At 40.6% G+C, this 12,423-nt stretch overlaps 1 protein-coding gene across 2 annotated transcripts in view; it reads right to left on the bottom strand.

The window, feature by feature from the left end:
* syt9b (synaptotagmin IXb) overlaps positions 1-12,094 on the bottom strand; it is a 106,406-nt gene extending 94,312 nt beyond the window's left edge. The window contains exon 1 of one of the 2 annotated variants that reach the window (XR_015760020.1): positions 9,374-12,094. Coding sequence is in view for 1 of the 2 variants with exons in the window: in XM_043705606.2 (XP_043561541.1) it covers positions 9,374-9,521 (148 nt within the window). In the remaining variant the exon portion in view is untranslated. The remainder of the gene's footprint in view (positions 1-9,373) is intronic. The other variant, XM_043705606.2, reaches the window with a different exon arrangement.
* Positions 12,095-12,423: the final 329 nt, after the last annotated feature.

The raw sequence follows: 12,423 nt of genomic DNA, 5'->3' as shown, positions 1-12,423 counted from the left end.
TCCCTGTAGTATTCCACTAGTTACAGGTTGCCATTCTGAAAATATACTCCTTATCCCAATTCTCTCACTTTAAATAACAGATATTCAGCTAACTGCTCTATACATACATGTTTTATCTCCTACTGTACTTAAAGAAGGGTGCTTCAGTGGCAATTTTCTAATCATCTGGGACTTTTTCAGAGCATAAGGAATTATTTGAAGATTACAACTGGTGAAGACAGTATCTCTGTAGCTACTTCCTTTAATAACCTAGTTTGCATCCCATCAGGTCCAGGCTATGTACTGTCTTTTAGCCCCATTAATTTCCCTAATACTGTTTTTGAAGTGATAGTCATTACAATTCATTACAATTATATGGACTCTAGTTACAGGTAAACAGTTATAAACCATTGACATATAGCACCACTAATTAAACTCTCATCCCTTAAAAATTTCTTACATGCATAAACAGTCGGACAAACAGACACTGAGAAAGATAGGATATGGGTAGAGGAATATTGGAAGGGAATTCAGAGGTTCCCTATTCATGATTGGCCACGATGATCCTTCTAATAGCTCTGCTGCTCAGAAATTTGCTTCTCAGTTGTCTTTGGATGCTTTCACTAGTTTGCAAGGAACATAAAATGGTTCATTTGTTTATAAAGGAGTTCTAACTTATCAGTGAATAGTCACATCTTACAATAACTGCTGAAGGAAAAAATGAAATTGGTTTGTTCAGATTTAAAATGGTTTTGACTGCAGAGAACAGGGAGACTGCTTCTGCACTGATGGCGAACAATCCATTGTCACTAAACTGTTCCCAATCCCAGCTGCTCAGTTAACTGAAAACCAATCTCACAGTTGCTGGCAGGCAAAAGGCTTTTGTCCTTGAAAGTTGGTCATTAACCCAAAGACCAATGAGCTTCTTATTGCTGTTTAGATGCATCTGTACATTTCAGCTCCAATTCAGCTGCAGACTTCTCAATTACTGATTGGTCAAACAGGTGTGTAGAACAATGCTTGCTAGGTTACTTGCTTTTCAAAACATGACAAAATCCTTTAAAATGTTACTTTTAAAACAGTTGTTCTGCATTTCCATCCATGATTTTCAAAAGCACAAAAATAAAAAGACACTGTATTTATCTGATGCAAAATATTAATTCAGCTTGTCTGCTTTTCTGCTTCCCTATTAGTATTTCCTGAGTTTTATCCTCTAAGGGACTTACGTTCACTTTGGCCTCTTTCTTTCATTTTGTATAGCTAAAAATCTCTTGCTATCCATCTTGATGTTACTGGCAAGCTTACCCTCAAAATTTATATTTGCCCTTTTGTTTGATCATTTTCTGTTCATTTTTAAACTTCCCAATCTTCTGGATGACCACTAATGTTTGCCACATTGTATATTTTCCTTATTTGTGAACCATGTACTATTTTCTTAAATCTCGACCTCAACTGTCTTTGCTGCTCAACTCCTTTCCTTGTCCACTCAAGTAACTCTTGCCCCCATTCCCTTATTTAAGGTTAGCAGAGATGTTTCTGACCCAACTTTCTCAATCTCAAATTGAATTAACATTGTTATGCTCACTGTTTTCAAGGTTTGATTTTATTTAATCTACGTCATTACACATTACCAGTTTCAAAACTGCCTGATCCCTGGTTGGATCTGCAAAGCATCATTCTAAGAAACTGGTCCTGAATAGACAATAAATATTTTCTTGTGATTATCCCTGCCAACCTGATTTTCCCAGTCTACATGAATGTAAAGTCTTGATTAATGTAACCTTTTTTGCATGCCCTCATTTTTTTTCCTAATTTCTTCTGTCAAATCAGTATAGCTACTGTTGGGGCTTATCGACTTCTCCCACCAGTGTCTTCTTCTCCTTTTTATTTCTTAATGCCACCCATATGCATTCTACATAGTCCATCAAACATAAATTATTGCTATTGTATTCCAAGTTCATCTTCAGCCCTGAGGAGATGTCCTTAACCCAGGTACTGGGTATAATCATAACCTTAGGACTTACACTCATGATGACAGAGAATAGAATCTATCCCTCTAATTATGCTGTTTCCTACCATGACTATGTTCCTATTTCCTCCCTCAATTCGAATGGTTCCCTCTATCATGGTCAGTTCATTTCCACCATCCCCACTTTCGCTCACACTGCTTGTAAGAACCTTGTGACAGTTGGACAATTGCAGGGGTCAAGACTTTGTGAACACATCAGCTTGAGTCCTCATATCTGCCTCATCCACAACCCATTATCCTGTTCCTGATCACAGACCAAATTTTAATTGGTCTGTGTGTTTGTCTCTTTTAGCAAAGTGTCTAGATAACTGTCACCCTCCCTGATACGGCTCATGTCTGCAGGTTAGATTCTAGCTCCTCAACTCAAATCCATAGTTCTTTGAGCTGCAAATCCTTAATGTGGATGGTTTTTCTCTGAATAATCTTAGAGTCAATCAGCTTCCACATGTTGCAGTAGCAACACATCACCTTTCAAGCCATGGCTATCATGTTAGATTTAACTTAAAAATTAATTACTTCAGTCTCCCTGATCTTTACAGTTTATTCTCATTTTTAATGTGGAGATGTTATCAATCTTACTCTTAATAAGACACTTTTAAGAAAAGAGGGAAGAAAAAGATTAGAAATCTGAACATAAACCTAAAACCTTAATTTTACATTAAAGACTAGAAATGTTCATCAATCATATTTACTAACAGCAGCTTACCCTGCACTTACGTCACAAGTGTGGTCTGTGATGTTATCCTCCTTACCTAAAACAGCTCTATCCCTCTCTGTACCAAATTCCCATTTTGACCTAAATTCCCAGCAACACTGACCTGGTTTTTGTTTATCTCATTTCCTATGAGTGAATGTTAACTACCACTGTCATGCAACTTTAAAACTGAAGTTGAAAATGATTGGCCCAAATTTCCATTGAAGATCAATGTTAGTTCTGCTCCACTATGTCTTTTTGTCCATCTTTACATATTGTAATTTCCGGTCACTTCCCAATCAATGTAAGCAAAACGAACAGCTTAATGTCAGGAATTCACCTAACTGGAACAGTAAAACTTGACTCAGTGCTGACCACATCCAGTCATTGTAAGGCAGCAATCAATAAAAAAAGCGTTCAGAGTGATATTGTCAAATCAGTGCATGATAACATGGAATCACCTCATCATGCTATTAAGTGTTTTTCTGGGCCCTGCTTACAATGTGAGTTAATCACCTCTGATAATGCAGAACAGCTTCTGAATTCATTTTCAGTATGGTATGGGTGGGATTTTCAGGGAACATACAGAATATTAAGTAGAATTTAAAAAGTTTAGCTTTTCTTGATAAAATAATCCTTTATCCCAGGAATCCACCTAGCAAATCTCCTCCAATACTACCTTCAATATCGGAATATATTTTTTTAAAATACTGGATACGGGACTGTACATGGTACTCCAGGTGTGGCCTCATCAACACACTGCACAGTTGCAACAAATCTCCCCTATTTTTAAACTACAATCCCCTGGCAATAAAGGCCAAAATTCCATTTGCCTTCTTAATTACTGCACTTGCAAGCTAATATAGGTCTCCTTCATTACCTTACTAGCAATAGCTATTTTATAAATGTAATATGTATCTGCTTGCTTTCATGCAATAAACAACAGCACCTTCATGGTAGACTGTCAAGTAGTTTTCCTCTACCACATTAGAGCAAGGCCATCCTTTGTATGCCAATCTTAAAGGCAGCTAGTGATAGAAAGTTGGCTGGGCATATCTTTCACAAAAGAATGGTGGCAACCAGCCATCATGTGACACAGTGAGCTATGACATAATTTCCAATGCTCCCCAGAGAAATCTTCAGATGTAGCTTTAAGAAGGCTCCTTGAGCTGAATGTCAACAGCTGGGTAGCCTGAGCATTCAAAAACCTGAAGAAGAATGACTGATGGTAAAATTCAGCAAGAAAGTATCTACAGGCAATTGGCAACGAGCAGTTCAAGCCTGGTAACAGACACACAGACACAAGTGTGAACTAGAAGCTACATGGAGCTGGAAGGCTAGTCACACTTGGCAGTTACAGATTGCAGTGCATGCTGCTAAACTGTAGTTATACTGATTCAGATTTCAGCACAGACATTGAAGGCTTTGTGAGTAACATTTGAATCCCTGGTGGTCAACGGGAGAAACTTAAATAAAACAGCACAGATACAGGCTGAGAATGTTGGGATGTAAGTGAAACATGCACAGCTCAGAGCGCACACTACCATGCACCACAAAGCATTACGGTAAAAGAAATCAGTGGCTATAAATATAATTTTCAAAAAGGTCACATCATTGGGACTGTTGCAAAGCCATTATTTTGACTGCATCAATGTGGAAAAATCTCCTATAACAGCAGCATTCATTGCCAGTATTGCTGTATTGCACAATTGGAATCCATTAAAGTAAGCAGATATAGCATCATCAAAATAATTAGAATTAGAAGCCTTCAAATAAGGAAAATAAATGATCAATTTGGAAGACATGGCAGCACGAACCATATTACCAGTCAAGTTTCATTTCAGAGATGGGCCAAGTAAAACACAGAATTGGACATCTTAGGGAAAACAGTTCTTAAGGTACAGATTTCAAACCAGATAACAAACAGAAACATAACAAGTAAATATACTTTAGTATTCAACTGGAACTATAGTTAATTACTTTATACTTCACCAAGCACAAAAGAAACAATGAATATGTTTGATGAAGTTCTGTAAGTTTTTGACAATTACTTCAATCTTAGAAGAAATACAATTTTTGAAGAAGCAGGATATAGCAGAAGAGTTTAGGGAATGCCATATCTAGAGAAAAAAAAAAGACTTTGGAGCTTTGAATTCAGAACTCAATAGAGACGGTTATTGGAATTGCTGATAAATTTGGTTTATTACCGCCAAAAGATGATTTGACTTGATAGAAAACCATGCAGATGTTGAAAAGAACAAAAGTCCAAAGGTGACACTGATTAAGTCCAATGAGGAGAAAATTAACTTTATCATAAGAGATCAGCAAAATCCTTTCAGTTCTTAAGGCACAATATCTCAAAGACACATGTGAGAAGCTAGCACAAAGAGTAAACCAGACAGCTGGATAAAAGAACCAGTGTCAATGCTGCTGAGCAAGGAAACTTCACAGACATGATCAGTGCCCAGCTTTAAAAAGAAAATACGTAATCTATAAAACTGCAGATTACTTAGTGAAGGTGTATAAAAGTAGGGCACAGTTATATAGTCGCAAAAAATCAAATAGCTACTCACACAAAGTAGTTCATGACGTAGACCAGCTACATTAGAAGGGAGCTAAAAGATATTCCTAATGGAAATAGGGAATTCAAAGCAAGCATTTTTGCAAGAACAAGTTTATGTTAGTGGAGATTTCATTAATTTTAAGCCTGATTTACAGAGGTGTATACCATTATTATCAGATAGGAGACCATTACTGAAGAAATAGTTTTTACAGACTACTAATTTTTATCTCATTACCCTTCTTTAATACATTATTTAAAACCTAACACTTTGGCATAGCTTTTTATCATCTGACTTCATAGCTCCTTATGTGATTCAGTGTCGTTAATTGTGTGTATTGCTCCTGTAATTACATTGTGGGACATTTTGTGACACTAAGGTGCTATGTAAATATAAATTGTTATTGTAGCTTGCACTTACTTTTTAAACTAGCCATAGAATCTGCTTCAAATGCTTTTGCAGGCAAAGTGTTCAAGATCACCAAAGTATCATTGAATACCTTATACATTATGAGCATAAAAAAAACCCTACTGAGAGTTATAGGGTAGCCAGGAAAGACCTGAAGAGAGAGCTAAAAGCAGCAAGGAGGGGACATGAAAGGTCCTTAGTAGATAGGATTAGGGAAAACCCTAAGGCTTTCTATAGGTATGTTAGGAATAAAAGAATGACTAGGGTAGGAATAGGTCCAGTCAAGGATAGTAGGGGGAAGTTGCGTGTGGAGGCGGAAGAGATTGGGGAGACACTGAATGAATACTTTTCTTCAGTATTCACTCAGGAACAGGGCATTGTTGTCGATGAGAATACTGAGGCACAAATAAGTAGAATGGATGGCTTTGAGGTATGTAGAGAAGAGGTGTTGGAAATCCTGGAAAAGGTGAAAATAGATAAGTCCCCTGGGCCTGATGGCATTTATCCTAGGATTCTCTGGGAAGCAAGGGAGGAGATTGCAGAGCCATTGGCCTTGATTTTTATGTCCTCTTTGTCTACAGGAGTAGTCCCAGAAGACTGGAGGATAGCAAATGTGGTTCCCTTGTTCAAAAAGGGGAGTAGGGATAGCCCTAGTAACTATAGGCCGGTGAGTCTCACTTCTGTTGTGGGCAAAGTCTTAGAGAGAATTGTAAGGGATAGGATTTATGCACATCTCGATAGGAATAATGTGATCAAGGATAGTCAGCATGGTTTTGTGAAGGGCAAGTCGTGCCTCACAAACCTTATTGAATTCTTTGAAAAGGTGACGAAGGAGGTTGATGAGGGGAAAGCGGTAGATGTGGTATATATGGATTTTAGTAAGGCGTTGATAAGGTTCCCCATGGTAGGCTACTGCAGAAAATACGGAGATATGGCATTGAGGGTGAGTTAGAGGTTTGGATTAGGAATTGGCTGGATGGAAGAAGACAGAGGGTAGTAGTTGATGGCAAAGTTTCTTCATGGAGTGCCGTCACTAGCGGTGTTCCGCAAGGATCTGTTTTGGGACCATTGCTGTTTGTCATTTTTATAAATGACCTGGAAGAGGGGTTAGAAGGTTGGGTGAGCAAGTTTGCGGATGATACGAAAGTCGGAGGAGTTGTTGACAGTGAGGAAGCATGTGGCAGGTTACAGCAGGATATAGAGAAGCTGCAGAGCTGGGCAGAAAGGTGGCAGATGGAATTCAATGTAGCTAAGTGCGAGGTGATTCACTTTGGGAAGAATAACAAAAAGATGGGGTACTGGGCTAATGGTCGGATACTTGGTAGTGTGGATGAGCAGAGGGATCTTGGTGTCCATGTACACAGATCTCTGAAAGTTGCCACCCAGGTAAATAGTGCGGTGAGGAAGGCATATGGCGTACTGGCTTTTATTGGTAGAGGAATTGAGTTCCGGAGTCCTGAGGTCATGATGCAGTTGTATAAGACTCTGGTACGGCTGCATCTGGAATATTGTGTGCAGTTTTGGTCGCCATACTATAGGAAGGATGTGGAGGCATTGGAACGGGTGCAGAGGAGGTTTACCAGGATGTTGCCTGGTATGGAAGGAAAACCGTATGAGGAAAGACTGAGGCACTTGGGGCTGTTTTCACTAGAGAAAAGAAGGTTTAGGGGTGACTTGATTGAGGTGTACAAGATGATTAGGGGGTTAGATAGGGTCGACAGTATGAACCTTTTCCCGCGTATGGAGTCGGGTATTACAAGGGGGCATAGCTTTAAATTAAGGGGGGGTAGATATAGGACTGATGTTAGGGGTAGGTTCTTCACTCAGCGAGTCGTTAGTTCATGGAATGCCCTGCCAGTAACAGTGGTGGACTCTCCCTCTTTATGGGCATTTAAGAGGGCATTGGATAGGTATATGGAGGATAGTGGGTTAGTGTAGTTTAGGTGGGCTTGGATCGGCGCAACATCGAGGGCCCAAGGGCCTGTACTGCGCTGTATTCTTCTATGTTCTATGTTCTATGTTCTATGTATCAATGATTCTTTTATTTTATTTCATGAGGCAGCTATCCTTATCACCTCCTGGTATATTCCAGACAAATTAGTGCCAGTGGATCCTGACTCAAGTAATTAAGTGATTTTCACCAGCACCAACCAGGATCTGGATTACCAATGACACAGATTAATTTCATGTAAGATTCTGAGCTAGATTAAAAGCTGGATGCCAGGAGTGAAAGTATGAAAAAAAAGCTCTCACTATCCAATTTCCCTACCCAAAGCTGATGAATTTACTGCCACTATAATGATGCATTTACTGTGTACAATTTACCAAAAAGAAAATGATTTTTTAAAAAGATAACAACTATACTCAAAAAAAACAAAGGATTTAATTTCAAGGGACAGTTAATTATACTTGCAGAACGTATTTTGCATACTCCTTGTCAATAGAATTCTATATACAGCATAAAGAATTACAAGCCTCAGATCCCACTGCACCAACCCCTCTTTCCAAAGAAAGTTCTATTTAATGCATAAATTGGTTGATCATATAAAGCCATAATAACGATCTTGATTTGTCATTCATATCAAAAACATTTTTTTCTGTGATATGCACGTTAGTAGAATCAAATTATAACAGGGCGTGGTGACCATATATAAAGCTATAACTAAATTAATACTAAGTCTCGTGTTCAACAGTACCGGATAAATCAAGACTGGTTTATCATTGACTGCAGCTGTAAAACGCTAATGAATGCACACACAGAATAGTTTTGGCTCCAACTTTGAAACTGAAATTTATTACATTTCCCGCAGTTGACTGTCCCTCTTGTCTGGGCAAAGATCCAGCCACTCTTCTAGTTTGTAAAACAAGCGCAACATGCCTAGTGGAATTTTATTTAAACCGCTCGGCTATCGATTACGTCTGAAGACTCGACAGCGGCCTGTGAGTCTGGCGTAGGATGTTTGATTAAAAAAACCCAGCAACAGCAAGTATGGCTAAGCCCGTTTAATATGGTCGCAGTTAAACAGGGTTAATGTTAGCAGCAGTGCATCATTATTATGCCACCCATCCGAAAGCACAACCAATTTAAAATACACAAATTCTTCCTTCTCATTCCCAGCCTGGACAGGATGGGGCAAATTTAAAACGATTAGTGATTGGAGTGGTGAGTCAGTGAATGACCTATATTTTTGCACCATTCCTACAGAGTTTCAAGTGTTACTTTTTTACCAGTGAATTTGGACACTAGTTTTGTTTTATTGTTTAATTTTGTTTATTTCATTCCTCGATGAAAAGCAACTTCAGATAATTATGCCAAATTTCATCTAAACTATCAGCCTCCGATAATAGTCCTCTCGTTCACTGTCGTATGAAGTTTATGAAGCAACACATGGTAGTCACTCGGTTAAGTCTGCTGCTTAACTAGAGATGGGAACTGCAATTTCAGTCTTTGGAGACTGCGGTTCTAAATGTCGAGATTCAGTGAACTAAATCATCATCTAAATGACAATCGCCTGTCATTCGCTCTTCTTATCTCTGAGGGAATTCATGGGATGGGGGTGGCGGTGTACGTGGGAACTCCAAAGAGTTGAATACATTCGAAAAATCAAGGGTTCACGCATTCATTCACACGTGCAGCAAGAAAGACAAGAATTTGCCCCACTTTCACTTCCAGCCCAAGGCAAATAGGAAACAACATTGTACCTGAGTCTGAGTGGCGTGGTCGGCCTCGATCCCGGAGATAGTAAGAAAAATCCAGACAGCTTTCGTGTTCCACCAGCCCTTTAAAGCAGAGTTCGGTCACTATATTGAGCGCTTTCTGACAAAGCTCGTCCTCTCTGTCTCCAGTCATTTCCCATCAACATCCTTCTGAATGGGGCTCAACGGCCGCTCCACAGGACGTAGGAAGAGGAGCTCCTTCTCATTCTCGACTGTACACCCAGCGCCAAAGCTTCAGCACCGTGGACAGCGGCATGAATTCAGCTCCCGTCTCTTCTCGGCAAGCTGAGCGCTTCTAACCGCACCCCTGCCAAGCTGGGAATGTGTGTGTCTGTGTGTGTCTCTGTGTGTGTGTGTGCTTCTTTCAAACCTGGTCCCCACCCCACCAACCCAACGTCTCCCCGGGCCGCCGGAGGCAGTGATTGTGTTGATACGATCAATGCTGCAAGGGAGGTCCAACCCGGCCCATGTCTGAATCCTACTCAGTGGCCGCTGTCCATCAGCGCCGGGTGTGAGCTGCTCACGTACATTGGAGATAAATGGCTTCCACCGCTCGGCTGCGAGCTATCACTTAGCAGATGTGATCACTGGGGATTTGCAAAGCTTCCGCCTTAAAACGCCGTGCTAATTACTCGGCGCGGTTTATCTGCAGTTCCCTCCTCCGCAGATCCCAGAGGAATTTTGGCCCTTCGAAATAAAGTTTACTTAGACGCCAAGGAAGTGGCGAGAAAAGGGTGGGGCTGAATATATTCCTTATTTAGTCGACCATACTCTCAATAGTTATTTCAATGGACTTTTCTCCTGTTCAAGCGTCTCTTCAACTAAAAAGAGAATGGTCCCGTTCCTATACCACCCTCCTCAGTCGTCATGTGATGTAAAGGATCCAGGTTTAAGTGGAGCTGCAATGTCTAACAAGGGTTTTATTTGATAGAATTTAATAGGCGCAAGTTGGTCATTCATAGATAAGCAAAGCGATCCAGTGGAAATTCAGGGTCTCACAAAAGTCAATTACTGTAAGGGGTAACCCTCTCGGAAGGGTCGCTAAATGTATTACGGGGAAATAGGAGTCGGTAAAATTGAGAAAGGAATACAATTCACAAGGATAATGTACCTGTTGCCAAGTGCTGGAACACAACATGTATTTAAAGCATATTGAAGATTAGAATATATTAGAATAGTCATGTGGTTGTTTCTGACCGCCGCGGGCACGAGGGGCCGAAGGGTCTTTTTCTGAAGAGTACATGACTCTACGAAGAAGGTGTTCACTGCAAGGTGTGGTTAGTGATGAGAAAAATGGAGATGCGCCGCGTCTCCGTCTCCTGTTCGTCTCAGTGCTAATCTCAGAATGAGCACTTCAGAATTGTTTCTGACTGAAATCGAAACCGTTAACACAACTCATTTTCTCCACACATCCTGCCTGAATTGCCGAGGATTCTCACCCTCTCCTGTTTACGTTTCCAATTCTGAACACCTGCAGTATCTTTGCTTTTGGGTCAGGCTCGGTGTGGTTCAGCACTACCTCTCTGGACAGCGACCCGCAGCCTGTCACTAAGTTGTACGGAGCGAGGTGGCTCTCTCAAGTCAGCGAGTAGACGAAATTTTAAATTGTTACCAATTACATTTTTTTATGCGTATGCACACAGTCGTCGAGAAATTGCAGCCAGTACGAAATTCTCTTCTACTGACTGAACCTGACCTTCTCGCGAAGAGAAATGTTTGCCCAGCAACAGTCATGTTTGACGTAATGACCCTATTATTTTCTAATTGAGACAGACGTTTAAAAAGCACGCAGTCGTGAACCAAGCAATGCTGCTGCTAGTTTACTTGGAACGACCTTAAAAAAAATAAAACTGCTAGGAAGGACTGGAAGAGAAGACTGGAACTCCATTTCAGAGGGACACGGGGGCACGTGTGCTGCAACTTGAGCACTCTGCTCCGTTCCCTTGTTAAAAGATGAAATGGGCTGTCTCCCTAAACTACCTCAACTTGAGATACCTGTCAATCTAACTGAAAGCACAACTTCGGCGAGAGGATCAAAATGTGTGGAAAGTTGACCATTATATTACGAATCAAGTAAACTGTGAAAGTTAGTTAGCCAGCTTACCAGAAGAGCTTTGTTCCATAGAGCGGGCTGGTAACGTTGTGCCGGCTAAAAGGCAGGTCGCTTCTCGCAACATTTCGAAGTTTCCCCCGCTTTTCTCCTCCTCTTCGGTCAGGGTAGCTCACTTTCAAGAAATGCAACTTTAAATTTATTTTCTTATAAAACTGGCAGTCCGCTTGTTCGCCCCCTCACCCTTGAAGTTGAAAGCATCGTGTCAGAATCAGTGCCCCATCACAAAGCTCCCACAAACGGGCAAGGTATTTTTTCCCCCCAGTTAGCACAGTTTCAAAAGAAACAGGGCCTCAAAACAAATCATCGCACGCTCTCAAAAAAAAGGAAAATAAAACGAGCTCATTACGGCCAAGTGTACACTGCTTCAGATCTCAACCTCCTCTGAACTTTGAAATGAGGCGAACCTCTCTTTTTGTTGTCATCACTCAACTAATCTTTTAACGCACGGCCGTGTATGAATAATTTAGAATCTACCTTGGCTAGAGCAACAGGCGACTCCTACAATAACAGCTAAATGGAACTCTGCACACATCATGTAACTAACATTTGGACAGAAAACTAGTGATGGATGTTTTAATAAAAAAACTAAGCCACAGAAGGACATAATGAACTCCCCGAACTGCCCCGTTAAGTTATTGGCAGTAACAATACAATAGATTGCAGTTTGGTTTCAATCTATTTCATGAAGCGGAATTATTAGGCAGTTGGACACGTTCATTAGGCAACACTGTGAGAATACTCGCCGTGTGCAATTGTTCAGTTTCATTGAGATAACTGCTGGCTTGGAAATAGCAAGTGAAGTCTGGCGAGGCATGTTCCATGTTAACGCTGGACCGTCCCGAGTGGGATGATGATCGGTAAGGCATGGACTAAAACAAAGGGAGGACAGAGAGGAAAGAAACCACTCCTGATCGCTTAGGAC

The sequence above is a fragment of the Chiloscyllium plagiosum genome, unplaced genomic scaffold (genome assembly GCF_037043375.1).
Source record: "Chiloscyllium plagiosum isolate Xiang-an unplaced genomic scaffold, Cpla_swu_hap1 HiC_scaffold_18, whole genome shotgun sequence".
Classification (NCBI taxonomy): domain Eukaryota; kingdom Metazoa; phylum Chordata; class Chondrichthyes; order Orectolobiformes; family Hemiscylliidae; genus Chiloscyllium; species Chiloscyllium plagiosum.
This window is presented reverse-complemented; position numbering and strand designations above follow the sequence as displayed.